The sequence below is a fragment of the Zalophus californianus genome, chromosome 12 (assembly GCF_009762305.2).
Source record: "Zalophus californianus isolate mZalCal1 chromosome 12, mZalCal1.pri.v2, whole genome shotgun sequence".
NCBI lineage: Eukaryota > Metazoa > Chordata > Mammalia > Carnivora > Otariidae > Zalophus > Zalophus californianus.
The window spans coordinates 60,314,916-60,338,441 of NC_045606.1; the positions used below are offsets into that span (position 1 = coordinate 60,314,916).

General features: G+C 39.6%; 2 protein-coding genes across 6 annotated transcripts in view; one reads left to right on the forward strand and one right to left on the reverse strand.

Moving 5' to 3' along the window:
• Window positions 1-1,024: 1,024 nt before the first annotated feature.
• On the reverse strand, window positions 1,025-14,107 carry FKBP14 (FKBP prolyl isomerase 14). Its single transcript, XM_027574855.2, has 5 exons — window positions 13,749-14,107; window positions 12,192-12,412; window positions 9,053-9,204; window positions 5,594-5,721; window positions 1,025-3,395 (listed from the first exon to the last, which is right to left on the reverse strand). The coding sequence occupies exons 2-5, from the start codon at window positions 12,386-12,388 to the stop codon at window positions 3,237-3,239; spliced, it is 636 nt and encodes a 211-aa protein (XP_027430656.1). The 5' UTR covers window positions 12,389-12,412; window positions 13,749-14,107; the 3' UTR covers window positions 1,025-3,236.
• A 234-nt stretch (window positions 14,108-14,341) lies between these two features.
• The window catches only part of PLEKHA8 (pleckstrin homology domain containing A8), a 66,953-nt gene continuing 57,768 nt past the window's right edge, over window positions 14,342-23,526 (forward strand). For all 5 annotated transcript variants that reach the window (XR_003516520.1, XR_003516519.1, XM_027574279.1 and 2 more), the window contains exon 1: window positions 14,342-14,764. Coding sequence is in view for 3 of the 5 variants with exons in the window: in XM_027574279.1 (XP_027430080.1) it covers window positions 14,725-14,764 (40 nt within the window). In the remaining 2 variants the exon portion in view is untranslated. The remainder of the gene's footprint in view (window positions 14,765-23,526) is intronic.

Sequence of the window (23,526 nt, forward strand, 5' to 3'; positions counted from 1 at the left end):
AGAATTTACCTTCCAATAAAGACTCCAAAACCAGATGTAAGAATGTATGGATTTCATCGTACTGAAGGGAACATGCAAATCTTACTAAAAAGAATGCTACAGATATTAAGAGACATAAGTACTATAATTTTCATGTTTTCAAATGGGCATATGAATGTATAATCATGTCTTACATTTTAGATCTCAATTCAAACAAAAGTGGGTAAGAAACAAAAACTAAACAAAACACCCTTATGACAAAGTGCTCTGCATCTCTTGAAAATAAATTCCTTGTTATTTTTCCCAGGGTGACTATTACAATGATAATTCATTTTTTTAATAAAAAGGTGAGAGACATAGTTTTTCCCATAATACTCCACCAAGTTCCTTTTTCTCCTCTTGCAATTTCCAAACAACACTGAGAAATCATCCATACACTCAATTCAGTGGGGACAGATAGATAGCATGCTGATATCTAATAGCATTGTAGATATCCAGAATATCCTATAAATCATGAATGAGTACAAATTCATTTCCACAAGATTCAAATAGCTAATTCCCCATCTGAATCAGAAATCATTGTTTCTTGTTATTTTTATGGCAACCCAGCATTTCCTTTAATTACATAAGGTATTTTATAGTGCTCATTTACTCACCGGGCATTAATCATGATAATGTCCACCTCTTACAAAAAAAAATCCCAAACCAAAACAACAGTGATAACTACCACCAAAACCAAACCAAACAAAACCCAACACATACTCTTTCTCCAGTACCAAACATTCACTATTAACTACTACCCATAATGCTCAATATTTAATGCTTATTTCAAAACAATTTTAAAAGAACCACAGCTTTCCTTCCAAATATATCTAAACAGGATAGATAATCAGAAGCACATTCAAAGTGTCAGTACACTCCTCTCCTATGACAACTTGTCCATCTTCCCCATCTAGTTTCAACATAAAACCTAGAATAATAGGAACATCAATAAAGCTGCTAAGGAAACAGGCACTTGAAGAATTTTTCACAAAACCAATTATTCCCCAAATAAAGTTTATTTTGAAAATACAACATAGTCATATAAATTTAAATAGGACACATCTAGCAATATTAATGAGTCAAATTATATTACACGTGAGGTCGCCGTTCATGTCTGATTATTCCCATGAATGGAAAGACATAAAGGTGCAGCTAAACCAAAGGCAGATACTTAAAAACAATCATAACTTATTTATTTACTTTCATTTCATACTTGTGTCTCAATATTTAGATGGGCATTGATATAAGTTCACATGAGATAAAGAAATATGCTCCCCGAATAATCAAAATTCTTTTGACTTTTCCTGCTCAGAGAGAGCATCGCAGTAATGTCTATACAAGGTAACACCACATGACAAGCTCATTCCTTCCCAATGAACACAGCATAAGGCTTTCAGCATTGTGGTTCCTAACTCCTCCAGGTTGAGGAAAATAGCAGTGACAATTTAAGAGTTTTCTACATATAGCTGACTTCATCAGAAAAAGGTGTTACATATGTTCTTCCCAAGACCTTTATGTTTTAGTGAGGAAAATGCAATATACAACTAGTGAAAATAGCCTGTATATGATATAATAATTATTTGTAATTCTCAAAACACACACACACACACACACACACACACACACACACACACACACACACAAACCTAGAGGTAAACAAGAATGAAAGAACTAAGACACACACCTGGACCCTCTCACAGTACAGGGTTTTTGAGGCAATTCAGTGCTAACCCCAACAATGAAACCAGAGACATTTCTAGATCGGGGGAGCATTCAAAAGCACCCAAAATAGCCAGTAAACCATCTTCAAAGGATAAGGACCCAAAGACAAAAAACAGCATTGACTGGTAGAACACAACTGAAGAGAGAATTAAGCCCAATGAAGTCAAAGGAGGGCAATATAAGATACTGAACTTGGGGACTGTAATCTTGTTGCACACATTAGCTGTTGACCTCGGGCAAAACAATCTCTTTGAAGAATAATTTCCTCATCTATAAAATAGGTACACTAAGATCCACCAGCTTTGTTCATAGGCTTCAGAACAATGAAAATCAAAGACAACGATGCACTTGAGATCACTCTGTAAACGATAAAGAACTATTCTTAATATAGGGAGATTTGGGGGCTTTTTCAAAGTAATAAGGATAAAAGCCAATTTCAGGTAAAATTATAAGATCATCCACTTTTTTAACCCAGAACAGATTTCTATGTAATAGTAGCTGCTGTGGGTCTGTGTCATATTTTGATAAGCAGAAATGGGAAATTTTGATTGGCTTAATAAATTTCGCTCATGATATAATGTTATTGTAGTATAATGCACTAGTTATAGATTTTGTTCATTAATAAACCAGGAAGGGTCATTGGCTAGACTTAAAAAGTAAGCACTGACTCAAAAACTAATGATGTAATGTATGGTGATTAACATAACATAATAAAAAAAAAGAAAGAAATATTATGGAGATTCAAAAAAAAAAAGTAAGCATTGACTAAATACACTCTCTTCCTCAGTTACAAAATTTTGACACCTTATTACAAAGAACCAGACACATAAATAATTTGTCCTATTAATCATTATAGGTTATTAGTCACTAGGAACAGAACCTTATACACCTTAAGTCTTGGGCAGAAGGTTTCAATGTATACGTATTTATAAGTCATTATTAACTTTGTTACTCACTTCAGCATTGCACATCTCCTCAGTAGAGCAGTAACTGTTAACAAGGCCAATTCAACAACCATTTCCTCTTTGCTTAAACAGACTCAAAGGCAGTTACAGACACACTGTCTCATTATAACATGAAAATAGTAAGCCTTGGGCTATTGCACAAATGTCAGTATCTAACTTGGAGAAAATAGAGGGAAGTAGAAAGAGAGGAAGCTGATTTGTGCTATAACCTGGTCTTATTTGGACATGCTCCCAGCTGCAATATTTTAAAGTTACAAGTAAACAAGTAAAACAGAAGGCTTCATATGTGAAAGTAGAAAATAGTCCAGAAGTCTTCTATTCAAAGACAAATTAATTTTTTCTTCCCAATAACTCACCAGAAAGAAATAGGCATTTAGGAATCCTAAGGGCTTCTTCAAATAATATTCAGAAAAATATATAAAAATAAAAAACAGAACAAGAACAGCACTTTTAAAAAGTAAGACTTTTTAAAAAAATGGTTGCCCTGTCTTTAAGGATGCATGCCATATAAAATGGGAACATGTATCTCTATAACTCATCGTGTTTATATGTAAATTCTCTGGCAGATATAAATCCATCTTTGTCTTCATCTTCTTTATCAAAAATATCCTCCACCAAAACATCATGATGACTTTCATTCACCACTGCACCATGCTTTTCAAACTCCTTCTTTAAATACACTTTAACCTACAAAATAACAGGTCTCATTAATAATTCTAATTCATAAGATACCCACATCAAGCCAGTTAATATCACAGAGTGGACTGGTAGTTCATTTGATTATATAGCACAATGACTAAACAACTACAATATATTTCTAATGACAGTAAAAGAATTTCAAGGAATTTTTTCCCCTTAAAAACAGTTGTTCTGCTACAGTAGAGACACAGAATATTGCTCAGAGGCAAAGATAAGGCTTATATTATCTGAAAAACACCCAATGAAAGCATATTATCTATTCTTAATCTGAGTCTAAATAAAGCCAAGCATTTGAAAGACCGTAGTCTTTCACTCCACTGAATTATCCAGATCTCATTTTCTAACTAGGGTCAGAATTCCAGATAGTTCTCTTAAAATAAGATTAAAGGATGGCATTTTTTAAACTTATATTTTAGAATTTTTAAAATTTTATTATTTAAAAAAAATCCAGTATGACATACAGTGTTACATTAGTTTCAGATGTACAATATAGTGAGTGATTCAATAATTCTATACATTACTCACAGCTCATCATGGTAAATGTACTCTTAATCCCCTTCACTTATTTCATCCATCCTCCACCTGCCTCCCCCCTCTCCTAACGGCATTTTTTAATTTAAGTAAGTGTCTGGTAATAGTACATGCCATGGACCTGACTATGATCATGCCTCATGACCTTCCAATCTCAGAAATTAAAGCAAAATCCAGCCTAGTGAGTGCTTAGACTGAAATTTTCCACTCTCGTTCAGACATTTAAAGATATAAACAAAATACTGCTCTTAATTACCCACTAGATTCACCATAATGCAGTTCAACCTGTATTTTCATTTTTAATCAGATCTCTAGTACTCCTTCTGTTAGATCAGTAATTTCAAATCCTTCCCCCCTTACGACCAATATGCAAACATATGACATACATTTACTTTTAAGATTCAGGAGACTTAATGAAGTTGTAAAAAAACAAAAAAGGATGATTAAAGCTAAATGGATTAATATAGAATGTATCTCTAGGATATACTGTGTGAATAAAGCAAGATGCCAAATATTATGTATATCATGCTACTTTTTGTGTAAGAAAAGGGGAAATAGGAAAATGTATTCATGTTTGTTTGTATTTGCATAAAGAAACACTGGAAGGATACATTAGAACCCAACAAAACAGCATGCAGAAGGGGGTAGATCACACAGTAGAAGAGGATGTGGGTGGGAAAAAGACTTATTAAACACCTTTTTTAATTGGATTGATTTTTTTTTGAACCATGTTAATGTGTTGTATATTTAAGATTTTTGTTTAATGAAAGGTAATTAAAATTTATCTTGGACAGAATAAAGTCCTATGACTGGTATTACTATGAGGTGTTATAAATTGAGTAACTGTAGATCATGACCCTGTGACTTCATAACAACTGCACTTATTTAAGACTTAATCATTTCCTGGCCATTATAATGAAATCGATCAAAACAGAAAAAGGGACTTGATTTCTGACCAGCCAAGGAGGACGGAGAACATGGACAAACAGAAAAACACAGAGTAGATGTCTACCTCCACTTCTTTCCCCACAGCAGCCAGACCAAGACAGGTATATGTAAAAATGGCTGCAAAAGCCTAAAAAAATTATAGAGAAAAGACTTCTTGCTTTCTCCTTACTCAGACAACAGGACTAAGAGGGGGCTGGGAAAGTTCTCCTGCTCTGGAAAACCCAGCCTGGAGTCTCCTTTCTCCAGGTGTGAACTAGAACAAAACAGCATGTTGAGTTGTTTGCTGCTAATTGCTAGGAAATTACAAGTGCATTTAACAGACAGTTTACAGTTTTAAACAGAAACCTGAGATATTTCTCAGGACATCTATGTTTCTTATATAGCAACTCCAAAATGGGAATTGTCTTAGCAAAATGGATCTTTCAAAAACTCAGAGGACAAGATACAGTGAACTTTAAGCATGGTGGGGGTGAGGGGGGCAGGGGCAAAGGAATGAATGATGTTTCTTAAGTCTCAATATATTTCTCACCAAAACAAGGATTTCCTATTTAAAAAAAAAAAGCCAACATTCAAAGCATCAGTATTTTAAGAAAATTTATAAATAATGTTTTATCCAAGTAAAAATACATTTTCTTTAAAAATATATTTTTTAAAAAGTGAGAAGAAAGAAACAAAGAAAGAAAGGAATATGAGGAAGGAAAGATCACCTCAGCTTTAGAGAGTTTCCAGTCATCATTAAGATCCATTTCTTGGAATGATTCATGAGATCTTGGTCCATTTCGAATCTCCAGGAGATCAATGTTGAATATCAGTGTACTCTCTGGGGGAATTTTACCTGACATGAGGAGAGGGAGGTTAAATTTTATTTAAACAATCCCAGAGTTTTTATGACACAAAACATGTGAAACTGAATAAAATATTCTTTTGATTGAATTAAATGAAGAGCCTTCCTAACATTATCACATGTAAATTACTTATAATTATATTTTACTCAAACAAATAGAATAGAGAAGGAATAATCCAAACTAGTAGATCAAAAGCAGTCTGTTTCTGGCTTTGCAATTACAAATTGCTTTGTACACACAAACACACACATACATACAGATATACCTAAAGGCCGGGTATTAAATTTCAAATATAAGTAAGATAGTACATATTACATGCCAAGAATGACTTAAAGGGATTTAGATAATTCAGAGTTAATTACAGTACAAGTGATTTACTAACTCTGGGGTCGCCAAAAGTCCTGACCTAGAAATACATATAGTACTGCCATCTCTACCACTGGGAGGCAGCATCTAGCTGAGTGAGATCTAGTGTCATACCAGCTTGCTAGCTGGTTGGAGAGCTTACTCCTGCCCTTCTTTTAGCCTATTTCCTCATCTGTAAAATGCAGAATCTGTTGGGAGGATGAAGGAAGATAAATCCATGCAAAATATTTAGCATTATACTTGATAAATAGTGAGCTCTCAGGATATGTTAATAAGATATAATTCTCTTACAGGCTTTAAAAACAATACAGAAAGCTTCAACAATTTCAGAAAGTTAGGCAACACCCCCTCTGATATAGAACATTATACCTATTTTGAAGAAATTTCATTAGAGAAGAAATTAAAACAAATTTCTGAGAAGGGAGATAAAAATCTTTAAAAATGAAAAAAGCTTTGTTAAAGTCCCAGGGACCTTAAAAAAAAAAAACTTTCTGGGAAGTATGAACAATTTTTTTTCAACTTGTTTTCTTATAACTATATTTAACATACAGGTCTAGGTAAACATTACAAATATTTCTTAGCCCCCACCACCACCACCCCACACCCAAATCCCACATATTTCCATGAAAGAGCGTTTGTTAAGTATTAAAGAGAAAAAACTTACACTGTGTGCCCAAGCTTACCGCTCCAGATCTAGACAGAGAAGGGCCATGCACTAGGTCATTGACAAAACTGGTTGTCTTTCCGCAGGAGGCATGCAAACATGATACCAAAGGACTACAAAATTAGTGTTTAATACATATTAGCAGAGTTAGTTTCATGGCTCTCAGTTTGGAGGAAATGACTCAAATTTAGATCTCTACTTGTTATAAAGTAAAACTGAATTAAATACAGTAGGGAGAAAGAGTAATGGACTAATACTACATACACATTATAGGTGAGACAATACAGATACAGCAGAAAGATAAAAGAATACATTTGAACATCAGAGAAACATTTTCTCGATACTTGATTTTCTTCTCTAAAGAGATTATTAAAATAAGAATTGAATTTGGTTAGTAAATTCCATTCTGTGCATAAGATTTATATAGCAAGTTCCATTTTAGAATATACAATGCTTCACAGATGGCACTTACTTTTTTCTCAGAAAACTGGGGCTAGGATTCTCACTTTGTAAATGGTTAAGCTTAGACCTAGGGATACTGTGAAGTCTATATTTCTACAGAATCAGAGTGGTTCCCTGTCTGGTTCTGATGACCACTTAATAATTTTTTCAGGGCACCTGAGTGGCTCAGTCAACTAAGTGTCCCACTCTTGGTTTCGGCTCAGGTCATGATCCCCTGGGTCATGAGATTGACTCCTGGGGAGGGCTCTGCACTCAGCGGGGAGTCTGCTTGAGATTCTCTCCTTCTGCCCCTCCCCCCACTCACTCACATGTGTACTCTCTCTCTAAAATAAATAACTCTTTAAAAAATAATAATTTTTTCCTTCATTATGTAATACATGCCCATCATACAGAATTTGGAAGAGGCAGAACCAGAAATAAAAGTAAATTCCCAGTAGGGGCGCCTGAGTGGCTCAGTTGGTTGAGCGTCTGCCTTCAGCTCAGATCATGATCCAGGGTTCTGGGATCGAGCCCCATATCAGGCTCCCTGCTCAGTGGGGACTCTGCTTCTCCTTCTCCCTCTGCTTCTCCCCTGCTTGTGCTCTTTCTCTCTCTGTCAAATAAATAAATAAAATCTTTAAAAGAAAAAACATATTTAAAAATAATTCCCAGCTGTCCATTGTTATCATTCTTAATTATATCCTTGCGATTCACTCTGTATGTGCATATACTTTTTTCTAATACTTACTCTTATATATTCTACAGCTTTATTTTCCAATTTTACATATAACATTATGTCATACACACTTGGATATAATTTTTTAATCTTTGAAATGCCATTTTTAAATAACTGGGCCCTATTTTATTTAGCTAAAGCCTTCTCATTATCCACTGAAGTTGGTTCCAATTATTTTTGCTATTAGGAACAATGTAGTAATGGACATCCCTGTTCATAAATCTTTCTCCTGATATCTGATTATTCCCTTAGGTTAAATTAGAGAAGAATTATAGGACACATACATATCCTATACAGGAAACATCATCTGGCCTCTTGTAAATAGCCCGATGGAAAGCTACATGGCTTTCCACCCAAACAGCAGGTGTGCATGCCCGCCCTGCAACAAACTAGCACAAAGTCTCTTGGAAGCAGCTAGCCCATTTGCTTCTGTTTTATCAAACTCATTTCATGTCACTCCATTTATTTTTATAAATGAATGATAAAAAAAAGTTATAAAACAACTTTAAAACAAGAGTGGAAACAACCTCCAAAAAAAAGCTTTGTTGTAGAAAACTTCAGTTGTGAGTCACCAGCAGCCCACATCTAACCCTCATTCAGTGCCTTAATCATCTATATTTTACATGTTCAACTCATCAAAACACGTCTGTGGAATAAATTTCTTTTTGCATTGTTAAATTGATGAGTTTCAGCTGGGGAGGAAGAAAAATTTCTGGAAGTGGATAGTGGTGATCCTTGTACAACATGTGAATGTTCACAGTGTCACTGAACTGTACACTTAAAAAATGGTTAAAATAGTAAACATTATGTTATGGTTATTTTTTTTAAATATTTTTTTTAAAAAAAACCATTATTTGGGTTAATATGGTGGTTAATTGTTAATGATAGAGTTGAAGGTTCCAGAACTTATCATTAGCTCAGCTGACTATTAAGATATGATGGCTTTAATTTGACCATTTCAAATGATAATCAAGACACAATCATACTTCCAAAAGAAATACACATCCTCTACTTACTTTTAGGGAAAAAAAACACATGGTAGTTACTCTGATTTCGGTCTCCTAATCCAGGGAAGAACTCCAACGCTATAGTAAAAATGTAGAGTTGTTATTACCTTTTCCTTCTTTTCCATAGCCCAGGGCGGGAGGAATGGTGAGCTTTCTCTTCTCTCCTACACACATTCCCTTCAAGCCCTGGTCCCAACCTTTGAGAGCCTCCAGGATGCCCAAGGTAAACCAAATGGGCTGACCATTGTTATGTTTGTGACTACAATAGAAAGAAAACACATTAGAACTGTTTAGAAACTCTATTTTTTATTGCTGTGGTGTATTTTTTTCCACCCACAAGTGATTCAGTTTGGAAATTAACAAAAACAGCTATATACATACACACAAAACCAAGTCAATTTTGTAATTCATTGCCCGTATTTCTTGATGCAAACTTCACACAATTGACTCAGGTAGAGAAGAGCAGAGGGAGTAATAATAAAAACAGTTAATAGCTATTTGCGATTTATTGTGTACCAGGTATTCCCCTAAATGCTTTTCTTCTTTTAACTCTGACAATAATCATCTGAGGTAAGTACCATTATTTCCCTATTGTACAGAGGAGGAAACTGAGGTTAAGTGTGCCAGTATTTGATCCAACTCCAAAGTTCAAGGTCTTAACCACACGGATGCTGTCCCAGGAAAATCTTAAGGGGGCAGAAGAGGGGAAAAAATAATGGAAAATGTGAGAGTTTGGGAAGGAAGATGAGAAGCTAAGGAGAATTTACTGCCAAGACATGTGGGTCCATACCCACACGGACACTGGACAGTCAGGGACACAGCACCTTCTAGCCTACCCACAAACTGTCCTGATGTACAGCCTGGTGATGGCTCTGACAGGTGGAAAAGGCTGTTCTTCAACCCTTAACCCTTAGATACTAGCTATAGGCATCTTCTGTGGGGCTCTGCAGGGAAGCCTGGAGGAGTGGCCCCTCAAGGACTGACAGAGAAGGAAATAGTCAAAGTATCCTGGCTCATGAGCTGGAGAGAGGCCAGCCTAAGAAACCTAGCTGGCAAGCTACTAGGGAACTTACAGGCTGAGTAGTGCCTGAGCCCCAAATAGCTCCCTTTCAGTGCAATAAGGGAAGTGTTCTCAAAGATATCTTATAGGTGAGAAAGAGAAATCACTCTGTTAGGTTTCACGGGCACCATTGTTACTAAATCCAAGTAAAGGCCATTACTTCTTCTTTTCCTTAATTTCCCCCCATGACTAAAGAAACAAATTACCAACTGTAAAAGACTTGGGAAGGCTAGAAAAGAATAAAGAAGGAAGAAAACAATCTGACACCCTGCGCTGACTACAGTTTTGACACATTTCTTTCTTGTCACAGCTAAAGGATTTAAGCTCTTTACCACACAGGCTAGCGTTCTAGAAATGGCAAACATGCTTTACAGTGGACCATTTGATGGTAATTCTTCACAATACTCAGGGTTAGCAGTTTCTAACCATTTACACTGAGGCCGCATGACAACAGTCCCCTCATCAGGTACTAGAACTTTAGTAGCCAACTGCCAAATAATGTCTTATGGCTACCACTAAAGTCCACATAGATTCTGAGACCTGAAAGAAATCAGGCTGTGTCAACATCGGACTAAAAATAAAGACGTGAGGGGCGCCTGGGTGGCTCAGTTGTTAAGTGTCTGCCTTCTGCTCAGGTCATGATCCCAGGATTCTGGGATAGAGCCCAGAAGGAAGCCTGCTTTTCTCCCTCTCCCACTCCCCCTGCTTGTTTCCCTCTCTCTCTGTCTCTCTCTGTCAAATAAATAAATAAAATCTTAAAAAAAAAAAAAGATGTGGTTGAAAATTTAAAACGCAAATCTTAATACTGTCTAACGTTCACTGTGGCACTGGCCTTGTTGATAAGGAGATAGAGCTGTTGAGAATTCTATGGCAAGCCACTGTTTTGGAAAGTTTTGGAAGGGCTAACAGAGTTCAGAGAAGGGTGCCATTCACTTCTCCAAAGACATACCAGGACTGAATGCTTAATGAAGGCAGGTCATCAAAAACCAGATCTAGGAGGGTCCACAAAGTTTCACTACTTTAGTTCATCCCATTCTCTCTACCTGGAATGTCCTCTCTGCCCCCATTCTCGACCGGAAGGAACCCTCCACCCATCTTTCAAGGCCCATCTCAATTATGATCTCTGGGAAGTCTTCTCTTTCTCCACCTCTCAGAGATAAATAATTCCAGACTCCATTATGCTTTGTGAACATTTGAACATTCTGTACTATACAGCATGAGTTATTGACTTATCTTCTTCCTCTGTAGATGATGGACTGCTGGAGGACAAGAATCCAGTCTTAATCACTTTTGCATCCTCAAGGCCTGACTTGTGGCCCCTCAACAAGGGTTTGTTAGATGGACAGATAAATGAATGGACAAGGATGGAAAAGCCACAATTTTTCAATCTCCCTAGTATCAAGCACAGGGCCTAACATAAAAGAAATGCTCAATAAATACTTTTGGAATGGAATGAAGAGAATCAATGCCTAATTAGAAATCAGTACACTTGGTAGAACTTTTCCATGTTGCAATTTCTTTGTTTATAGAACAGAAAAAATGATAGTGTAACCACCTGAAAATCCTTCACTGTAGGTATTGGATTAATCTTCCATAACCACACCCACACCCATCAATGAAGTCTTTGAATTTCTAGAAAGAAACAAATAATGAAACAAATCATGGTACTGTGCCTTGACCAAAATGTCATCTGTAAGAATAATGATTAAATAGATCAATGGACTAGCATTAGCATACCCTACAACAAGCAAATAAATGATTGTGTATTCTTCTCATGAAGTTGCTGTGAAAAGTTTTAAGTAAATTTCACCTACACCAAATAAAAAATGGAATTAGGTCATTTCCCTTGGGAATGGAGTTTGAAAAATGAGAATTCCTTTAAGTTTTTTTTCTACGTATTGCCTAACTATGCATCTAGATATTTCTGGAGTATTTCAACGATTCTAGCGCTAATTTTTATAATAAAAATTAACCCTTTATCCTTACCACATGTTTCCAATAAGAACTTCAAAGGCCCCGTTATATAAGATTGTCGTTAAACGATTTCCCTTCCCAAAGAAGGAAATAATATATTGCAGTTTTTTTAAAAGAGAGGTAAACCCTGGTACAGGCTACCTTTCCTGCCCGAGAGCGGGCATAAGTGGGTGGGTTCTTCACTATTTTACCTTCAAGGTATAATTACTTACGTAGAGTGAAATAAGGAGCCATCCTTTTCTAAGTAGCCTTCATAATGGACCAACATCAAATCCCCCCCTTTGGTCTTGCGATGGCAGATGAAAGGCTTCTGAAGCACCTCAATCTTCACTTCTGGTTCAGGGATCAGAGCCCCACTCAAAGAAGTGACCAACAGCGTCAGCACTGCGTTGCACAAGAAAAGCCTCATGTTGCTGGAGCAGGAAAGAAGTTCCTACAAAAACAAAGAAAGGGCCCCCGACCTCATAGAGCTAAGAATGTAGTTGAAGCCTTAAGGACAAACACCTCTGGCACGTTCATAATTCTCTGTTCCTAGCAGACGTGGCACATTTACTACGACAACTTTCCCACGCACTGCCAACCCACCTATAAAGAGTTAAACTCCAAACCCGGGTCTGACTGGCTCTCACAGCTCGGCCGCCGGAGAAGGACGGCTTCCCATTGGCTTGCGGTGCTGTCCGCTGGAGCCTCTCAAACCAATGATGCTGCAATAATTACAGCTGGGCGGAGCCGGGCACCAATCCGGCTGCGAACCGCAGGGAGTGGTCCTAGAGTTCGGCGGATTAAATTATTCCATAACCTCGGACTTCTGGGGACAGAGTGACCTGAGGACCTAACCGGAAACGCCTCCGGCAGATTTACATCTGTAAAATATGCAGGCTTAGTTTGCGCGGAAGAGTCCTGGGCCAGGTGAAAGGGTAGCGGTTTCCGGAAACACTCGTTTACTCTGGCGGATGCTGAGAGGCCGCCCCCAGGATTCCACAATCCTGCTGCTGCGATTATTTAATTTACGGAATAAACGATAAAGACTTCAATAGTTCTGTAGGGTTCGCAAAGCGCGTTCCGTTCCCGTGCGTAAACCCCACAACACGGCCAGTAAAGCAGGGTCTTTAATCCCAGCTAAATGATAAGTGTATCTGGGCTAGGGGAGGTTAAGTGTCCCGCTTAAAGTTGCTCAGCCTCAAAGCAGTTGAGTTCCGCCTTCAAACCAGGTCTTTGATTCATTCTACAACACCGCATAATGTTATGGCTGCTAATAATTTATCACTTAGGTGGTGACCGTAGTGATAGCGTCTATCGTGAAAAAGGACGTACAGACCTCCACTTTAAAAAAGAAACAGTAATCACGCTTATAAGGTACATTGGTTCATCTTAGCTTAAAATTATTGGCTTTACCTTTTTTGCCTAATTTCAAAAGCAAAACATTTCATTATAGTCGATTTGGAAGAAACTGGAAAGCACGAAAGTAGGTTTTCCGGTTAAAATACAGGAGTCGAACTAAATACGAATTTCAGACAAACAACGAATTCATCGTTCTGTATTTTATTTGCTAAATCTGGCCATCTTATGCTAAAGAAAAAGAGAGAGAGAAAAAAGATCGTCTATAGCGCCACCATCTACAAAGAATCACCTTGACATTTTTGGTGCATGCTTCTGTGACATACGACTAAAATAATCTGGACCAGATTGTACACTTGGTTTCGTAACCTGCTCTTTACACTTAATCTGTTGTTAACATTTTCCCTGGTCAAATATCCTTAGCACAGTACCTTCTCCCACTTTAATACGCTTAGGAATCCCCCGGAGAATCTTGTTAAAATACAGATTTCGACTCAGGAAGCCTGGGTTTGGGGAGACATCCTGCAATTTCGACAAGCTCCTAGGTGATGCCAATGCTGCTGTCCATGGATCACACTTCCAGTAGCGAGGCCTTAGGGTTTAGACATGTTTACTAGCCGCACAGTATCCTATCGTGAAATTCCTATCAACTCCGTAGGCTCTATTGCTGGCTACCTCGATTTTGTGGGATCAATTAGCCTTGAAATAAGAATTGGACCCTGTCTGGGAACTAGAACGCAGGAGGCACCCCCAAACATCGAGAGGTGGGTTCTTCCCAATCTACGGTACCATTAACAGTCAGGACTGTATCCCACACTGGTCCCCAAGGATCTCCCTCCTTCCCGCAGACCGGACGCCTACACCCAAGCCCGCCTCGCAGGACTCAATTACCCTGCCAGCCCCTCCCGCTGCGTCAGCCCCGCCGCCGCCGCCAACGCCGCGGTTGCTGCCAAACCCCGGAGTAGATTTCGGGAACGTACGTGCGGACGGCGCATTGGGCATGCGCAAGGAGGCCCCGGGCCCGGCGGGCTGAGGACTCAGGTTGCTCGCTGTTGCGCCGCCAGCTCCCCTCGCCAGCGGCAACGGGGAGGTTGCAGCCACCACTCGGGCCCACCGGGTGCTTGGCCTCCTTGTGAACAGTGCGCCGGCTCCACAGCGTGGGCCCCCAGGCCGGCCGCGTCCTCACGTGCCGAGGCAGCCGCAGTGACCCCGCCCCCGGGCCGAGGATGTGAGACTGGCCGGGCGTCCCCGCACCGGGCCCGGGCGCCGGGAGTCGGCGGCTCGGCAGCGCTGGGCGATGGCCCTGCTGCCGGTGCTCCTCGCCTCCGGGGGCTTGGGGCAGTGAGGGGGCCGGCGGGCGAGGGGAAACGGCCCCGGCGCGGCGGGGACCAAAGGACCTCGGGCGCCATGGAGGGGGTTCTGTACAAGTGGACCAACTATCTGAGCGGTGAGTGGGGGGCGCGCCAGACGCCGGGTCCTTTGTTTGAGCGGCCGGAGGGCGGTGTCGGGACGCGAGCCCTTCGGGTCGGGGTTATGGTCCCTCCTGAAGCCAGAGAGGCCTGCACGGGCCGGGAATATTTCCCCAAAGCTATTCTTATGGGTGACCGTGTCACCCATGCTGTACGGACACAGCCCCTTGTTGGTGCTGGGTGAGGGCCGTAGCTGCCCTTTCACTTCAAGGGAAGCTATGAAATACTGAGCTTTGCGGTGACTTGAAAGGCAGGATGCCCTCGGTGTCAGAGGGAGGGGGGCGCTGACTCTCGCAGTGGGGTCTTCTGGGAGTCTGTCGAATTCTGGCGAAGGAACCGGTCTCGCCTGGCCCTCAGATAGGTTGGAGGGTTTCAAATGAATGCCAAAGGTGAGCTGGAATTCCAGAGGCGAAACGTCCTTTTTCAAACAAAGTCCCCAGTGCAAACACTTTCTTTTTGTCACCTTCGGAGTCATCTGTGCGGACCAACGTATCAGAGTTCCATCTCAACAGTGTCAAAGATCCAAAGTATGTACACAGTATTTGCTTTTCTCACTGAGCATTCTTTTTGTTTTACAGACTCAGAAATTACCATAAGATGAAACCGTAGCAACTGTTTCGTTGCACTTCTGAGCAGAATGGCTTAAAAAGAGTACCCCGCCCCCTTTCCAATGTGTGGAAGTACTTTATTTCGTATCTTGGAAGGTCATAACTATTCTCCAGCTGTGAATATGATTCAGAACGAGCATTTTTTTTCATTTGTGCAACTAGTGTTTAGTAAAAGCCGCCTGCTTGTTAGAAACTTGGGTTAGGCACCTTTTGGGAACTAAGCTTTATTATGGAAAATGAGCTGGACACTTTTAATTTTAATAGCAGTGTATTTGAAACCAGAAATATTCCCAGTATCTCTTATAGTGGGAGAGATATATTGTCCCATCATTTCTTTGACAGAACAGTTTTTTAAATGTTGTGCTGATGCTCTGGAGTGGTTTAAGGACTGATGTATCTGGGAGCATCAGTTGGCATAATGACTTTGATGAGGTTATATAGCACAGCCAAAAGTGCACCTGTTGGGTGTACCCAGAATCTCTTCCTTATGCAAACTGTGGTTAGAAGTGAGTTTATGTATTTTTCTTATAATCATTAGTAGAGACTGAGAAGTGTTTTAGAAGATCTGGCCTTTGCTTTTGAGGATTAAATTGGATGTGGATAACTTGTGTCTGGGCTTTGCTGAATGTCTGATGCTGGTTAACACTCTACTAAGCTAAAGGGAACATGCTTGATTGGGTAATTTTTCCTTTGAGATATCTCTAAGCCCCGAGATGTATGGACCTTATGCCCTAGAGTAAAATTTAATTCCTGGTCTTTCACCCCGTTCCATCACACATGCTATTTAACTTTTTTTCTTTCAACCTGAACACTCATCGTTCTTTTCTTCTACCTACCCCCCCACCTTTTTTTTTTTTTCCTTCACCTTTCTTACGCTCCTTCTCCTTTATATAGAAAGGTTAGTCTCTGGGTACCGTACCAGCTTCCTGTTGTGAAATGCCCTTTTTCCACTCTGTTTTTATGTATCCTTCAATAAAGTAAAATTTCTCTAGAAGGATCTTTTGGAATTTTATCATGTGATGTCTGTACCATCTGTCCTGTTGGAAAAGTCTCTCTTTTTTTTTCCTGCCCCAAGTAATAGAAGTCAATTCTGTGAGTGTGCCAGGGTGGAAGCCCTAAAAAAAGGCGGCTGGAGCCATTGCCAGAGCCAGCTGTCCTTATATCATGCTGCTTGTTCCCTTGACCCACATGCCTCCTTATTGTGGGCACACTGTTCATAGAAGCCCATCACACCGCTGGGTACTTTTCCTGGATATACTTCCAGTTATGTTTCAGCACATTGTCTTTCATTAGGAGGTAAATTTACTTCAGAAAGGAGCAGTATAGCCTAGGAGGAACAAATGCATTCTTGTTTCTTTCACCCTCCTATGTGAGTTAGTCTCCCAAAAGAGCATAGCGTGACTGTTAATGACAAGCTTTGATGAAAACATTGTTACTTCTTTTCTGAAGCTTGTTTTTTTTTTGGTTGGTTTTTTAAAGATATTATTCATTCATTTGATAGAGAGCACAAGCAGGGGGAGCAGGAGAGAGAGAAGCAGGCTCCCCACTGAGCAGGGAGCCCAACACAACAGGAGGCAACATGGGGCTGGATCCCAGGACCCTGGGACCATGACCTGAGCCACCCAGGAGCCCCAATGAAGCTTGTTTTTAAAAGTAATATTTTTTCTTAGGGTTTTGTATGTTATAATTTTAAAATATATATAATCCCAGCCCCAGTTTGTGTTCATCTGAATTTTTCTCTAAACCATACCTGTTTGTGTAATTTTGTCATGCCCACAGCTTGATATGGGAAGCCTTTTGTCAAATTTGAGTGGAGAAATTAGGAAATCAGTTTATTAGCTGATCCTTTGACTACTTGGAGGATATTGTTAATTTCACTTACCACCTACTGTGTCCTGGGCACTATGTTAGCCACAGGGCAAGCAACATTGAGTAAGACAGACACAGTCCCAGCTTTCCTTGAGCTTATAGTCTAGTGGGGGAGAAGACATTCTTTGAATAAGTACTTAGAAACATGTTCCAAGTGTGTGTGATTTGGGGGAAGGTGAAGGAGAAAAGCTAGTTTGGGTCACTGGGGACTGCTTCTCTGAAGAAAAGATTTAAGCAGAGCTTAAAGGATAAATAGAAGTGAGTGCGGCCAAGGCAGAGCTGCAACTGGAGGCTGCAACGAAGAATTTTTAGCTACAGGGAATGTCAGTATGAAGGCCCCAAGGCAGGATAGAGACAGGTGAGTGAGGAAAGGAAAGAAGACCCACATGGCTGCAGAGTGTAGAGTGAGGCTAAGCCTCCAACAAGGCTGCAGGGGTGGGTAGGAAGCTTGATAGGCCCCTGCAGGGCCTCTTACGCTGTTAGAAACACCATGGAGTGGTTGGAGTGCGTGAAAGAGAGAGAAATGATGAGATTGTTTAAAAACTTACTTTGATTGCATTTATTGTATTTTGCTAAATACTGTATTTATTTTGTGAGTTTCTCTTGCTTCTTGAATTAAACTGGTAGGTATCAATTACTGAAAGTTGGAAGCATCATCAAACCCCGAGAATAGCATCTTAATTGCTTGCATGAGTGTAGTGCTAAAATACAGAAATAGAAGCAGTCCCTTTTCCTAATACACTAGGTATTATACTCAGGTACCCTGTGCTCCTTAAAAGGAAAATGAAAAAAAAAAAAAAAGGAAGCGAGAGAGAAAGCAAGAGCTTATGTGTATTTTATTCAACAGCCCTGAGCCATCGCATTTTATAAGCATCAGAACATTGGACGTTCTGGGATTTAGTGTCAAGCCCTCTCTTCAAATATTAGATTACACCTGGAATGAAACGGAAATGGATCAGATATTTCACAAATACCTGTATTGTGTGAGACCCAGAGCTAGGCATTGTATGTTTGTTGGTCAGGGAATATTATACATGCTTGGTTGTAAATTAATGCTCTACAGTAGAACCCTAGTTGAGGAGTCAGTTGATAGCAGCTCTATCACTGCCAGCTTCAGAGTCACTTTACCATTCTGAACTTAGCATCTTCCTCCATAAAAATGATGAGATTTACCAGTTAATAATTATGAAAGTAGTAACTCAGTAATGTTCCAGGCCCTATTCTAAACATTTTACATGGATTATCTCATTTAATCTTCACGGCAATTTTAAGAAGCAGTTGCCTTTATTATCCCATTTTCCAGATGAAGATATTGAGACACAGAAAGATGAAGGAACTGGCCCAAGGTCACACAGTTAGTAAGTGGCTTCAGAGTCATTGCTCCATTACATAATACTTTGAAAGGTCCTTCCTGCTTGATCATTATATAATTCTAGCTGATTCATCATGCACCTATATTTAAAGTATGTTGACCTAGAATAGCAGACTCTATTTGGGGGTAGGAGGAAGGGAGGAGTTCAGGAGTGAGGAAGACTTTGCTCAGCTTTGTGCATATGTTTTGTCACAAGGAAATTTTCTGAGCTGTGCTGTGAGCTTTCTGCTTTGCAGTTTTAGGTCCCTTTCCTGCTCACTCAGCAAACAGGAGGACTGCTGCCCTGAGCTCTATCCAGCTGCAGGCTTCATGGGCCCAACCAGCAGGTTAGGGCACAAGCACATTGCAGTATGCATTCCAGAAATAACAGAAGCTTGCATAATATTGACCAGATGGTTGTCTGAGGAGGTGCTATAATTTTGCTTACTATCCCCCCCAACCCAGGTGGAGGAAGGTGACTCTTGCCCATATATGTTTGTGCTGTAGAAACAGTGCCAAGAGGACATCTAGAATGTGAGTGATCCAGAGCAAGATTCTCATGGTCTCATAACCACTGGCCAACCTTTTTTTGTTGTTTTAACATTTTTATTGAGATAATGATTCACTTATCGTAAATTTCACCATTTAAAGTATACTAGCTAATAGTTTTTAGTGTATTTACGGAGTGTAACCATCGCCACAATTTTAAAACATTTGCATTATCCCCAAAAGAAACCCAGTTAGCAATCATTCCCACCCCACCCCCTCTTGCCTTTGACAACCACTAATCTTATGTCTGTGTAAACTTGTCTATTCTAGACATTTCATATAAAGGGAATCATACATAATGTGGTCTTTTGTGACTGACTTCTTTTACCTAGTTTTACCTAGTATAATGTTTTTTGGGTTCATGAATGTATAACATGCATCAATACTTCATTTCTTTTTATTACAAATAATAGTCCAGTGTACGGATATACCATGCCATATTTTGTTTATCCATTCATCAATTGGAAATTTGAGTTGCTCTATTTGTTTTGGTTATTATGAGTAAAGGTGCTGTGAATATTTGTGTCAAGTTTTTGTGTGTACATGTTTTCATTTCTCTTGAATGTAAACCTAGGAGTCGAGTTGCTGGGTCTTATGGTAACTCTGTTGAATAGTTTGGGGGAACTACCAAGCTGTTTTCCAAACTAGCTGTACCATTTTACGTTCTTAACGGTAATGAAAGAATGTTCCTATTTCTGCACATTCTCACCAACACTCATTATTGTCTGTCTTTTTTATTATATCCATTCCTGTGAGTGTGAAGTAGTATCTCATTGTGGTTTTGATTTCTCTTTCTCTGATGACTAACTGTGTTGATCATTTTTTCATGCGCTTATGAGCCATTTGTATATCTTCTTTGGAGAAATGTCTATTTACATTCGTTTCCCACTTCTTGACTGAGTTATTTTGTCATTATGGAATTGTAAGAGTTCTTTATTCTGGATACAGTTTCCTTATCAAATATATGATTTGCAAATATTTTTTCCTGTTCTGTAGATTACCTTTCACTTTCTTGATGGTATCATTTGCCGCACAAAAGTTTTTAATTTTGATGCCCAGTTTATCAATTTTTTTTCTTTTTTTGCTTGTGCTTTTACTGTCGTAGCTTAAGAAACTATTGCCTAACTTAACCCAAAGTCATGAAGATTTACTCCTGGTTCTTTCTAAGTTTTTATAGTTTGAGCTCCTGCATTTAGGTCTGTGGTCCATTTTGAGTTAATTTTTTTGTGTGATGTGGGAGTTAAGGGTCACTTTTATTCTTCACATTCTCTGTGGTATCCAGTGTTCAACTCTTTATTCATGATTTCAGTAACAGAACCATGGGCCAGTACATTTGAATGTTTTAAATGCAAAGGTTTGAAGTCAGAAAGCCCTGAGTTCAAAGTTCTGCTCTGCTTACTAGTGCTGACACCTTGACCAAGTTACTTACTCTCCCTGACCCTCGGTTTTAAGATGACAGCAAGAATAATAGCCATACTAGGTTTATTATGAAGATGAGATGGATAACATATATGAACCTGCCTGGTACATAGTTCACTTACTGTTAGGTTAATTGGACAGCTGTTTTGATTAACGATGCCAGAAAAATTCAGTTGTTTATTTTGTCTTTGTGCAAACTGTGGCTCCTCATGGCTTCTGAGAGTATATGTATCCTGAATTCTTTCAATCCTCCTTTTGGAAGCTGGAGTGGTATAATTTATAAAGGAAAATATTCAAATGAACCATCAGAATCTTGGAATTGACTGTGTAGTCTTATGACAGTCATTCTTTTAAATGAATGCTGATTACAGGTCATGTAATTTTGTGTACTGCTTTACTTTTGCTTCTAGCAAAAATGAATAATCTGGTAAGGAACATAAGAGATGTTAGACCATTGCCTCATTGGCACTCCATCAAAAGCAGCACCAGTCTTTCCATTGATTCTAATGTGTGATGTGGTTAGCGATGTTAGGGGTGACCGTGGAATCTTATGTCATTGAAGTGGTCTGTAGATTGAAGAGGGTTGGGGACCATTTCTGTCGGACTATACTCTCAGTGTTTAATCTTTGCCAAATCCTGTTACCATTACTTTCATCTTGTTTAGAATTGAGCAAAAGCCAGTTAAATTCCATTAGGAAAAGATTTGAGACAGATAAGAAAACAGGCAATGGAGCTCTGTTGGACATAAGACAGATGAATGAGACAACAGGAAGGGTAAGTCCAAAAAAATACCATGATGCTTGGGCATTTCTCTCCCTAGATCTATTTTCAGGTTCGTGGAGGGTATGACAGTACCAGGAGAGATGGAAAAATGGATAACTTAACGAGTTAGCCAGAGAGGGCTGACCTTTCTCAGTATTCCTATTACATCAAAGAAGGCAAAATATCATTTGCTTGAGAATCCATTCCACATCCTTTGGATAGAATTGTTCCTGTATAATCCAAGACAAGGATGGCTCTGTCTTGATTTTTAAATACCGGAGGAATGGTCTCAACAATCTACTTTTTAACACAGTCTAATAGCCAGTCAATCATTCATTCTCTGAGAATGAATGAAACACTAAGTATCAGCTTCTTACTAGACCCTGTGTGGGTATTAGGGATACTGTTTTGAGTAAAACATGATCCTGTTCTCAAGGAGATCATAGTCTAGGGGATATCCTTCTTAACTATGAAAAATGCCCTTCTAAATTCATGATGTTGACCCTTAAGCTTTTACATGGTTGTTTCAAGGCTGTGGCTTGACAAGGCTTAGAAGAACCGCATTGCATATAGCTGGTCCCTAGGTGTAGTTAGCTATTACCTATCACCCTCCAGTGTCTTTATTGGAATTTTGAAGGCAAATTTGGGGCAACCCTGACAGGGTGGAATGTTGAAGTCTTTGGTTGTCCAGGTTGACATCACACATGTCCTTTTGCTTTTCTGCCTCTACTGGCCAATATATGCAACTTGGGTGGAGACCAGCCCCTAATCTTCTGAGGCCCTTGTAAGCAGCAAGAAATGATATAGAGAAGAAAGAATATGAGTAAGGTGTAAAACTGGTCCAAGGAGGCAGGCATACCTTTGTTAAGAAAAATGTAAGAATCCTAAAAAGAGGGAAGGAAGGAAGGAAAGGTGAAACTAAGAGAGGGAAGAAGGAAGGGAGGGAGGGATGGGAAGGGAAGGGAAAGGAAAGGAAAATGTGGGAATCCTTTTTCAGGAGTGGTCGGGGAAAACTTTCTTCAAGAGGTGGGATGAACGGGTGGGTGAAATTTACCTGGACAGAAGGGGAAGGTGAGGGAACAGAAGTGACCCTCAGTGAGGAAACCAGCAGTACTAATAAGGAGAGTTCTGTCCTGAGAGCAGGAGGTATTATTGGGTTAAGCCAGGTCAAGCCTGAGAGTTTTTAATTAGTGGGGAGTCACTTAGGGTTTCTGAATAGGAGGGAAGAACAGGTAAAAACAGCACATAAGGAAGATAGAGCTGGCTAAAACACGATAAGGGAGGAGGGAAAGCTGAAATACATGACAAGATGATGATGGAAGGGGAAAAGGGAGGCACCCTTTCACAAATGAATAAACCAAGGCTTTTAAGGTAAATAATTAACTTAGAATCACACAGCATGGGCGCCTGGGTGGCATAGTCAGTTGAGAGTCCAACTCTTGGTTTTGGCTCAGGTCTGATCGCAGGGTCATGAGATTGTGTTCTGCGTCAGGTTCTGCGCTCAGCGAGAAGTCTGCTTGGGTTTCTCTCTCTCTCAAATAAAGAAATCTTAAAGAAAAAAAAAAAAAGTGCACAGCAAATAAGTCTTGAGCCAGGCCTGCCTGACTTCATGTCCTTCCATGATTTTACACCATATACCTCTGTGGGCACGGTATAGTGTTGAAGCCAAGAGTGAAAATGAGGGCAATTGGGAAAGACGTAGGGACTGACCTGGAGGGATGGGGCCCACAGGTTTGGAGCTAGGATAGTAAGGGATGCTGGGTTTGTAAAAAGTGACATTATAGTCAGAAGGAAGATGACATGTTAAACCTTAGATACTCAGTTTAGTCCATCTCTCTCATTTATAAATTGGAAAATAATGCCCAGAGGAATTAAGTAACATGCTCAAGATGACACATCTAGATGTTATAAGTCTGAACTTGAACCAGTTACCTGACTGTTTTCTTGAGTAAGGTGATGGTGGGACGTATATGAGAAGCGTTGCCCAGAACAAGTAAATGTGACAAATATCCAGTTTGATAGCAGCAGAGGTGACTTACAGCAGGCTCAACAGAAGAGAATTTGATATGATATATTGTAATTATAGTCTCACCATCTGCATGCCTGACTCCCCAGTAGACTATTACTCTTTGAAGGCTGGGATCTTCTTCTCTAAATCTCTAAGCCTGGCAAATTATAAGTG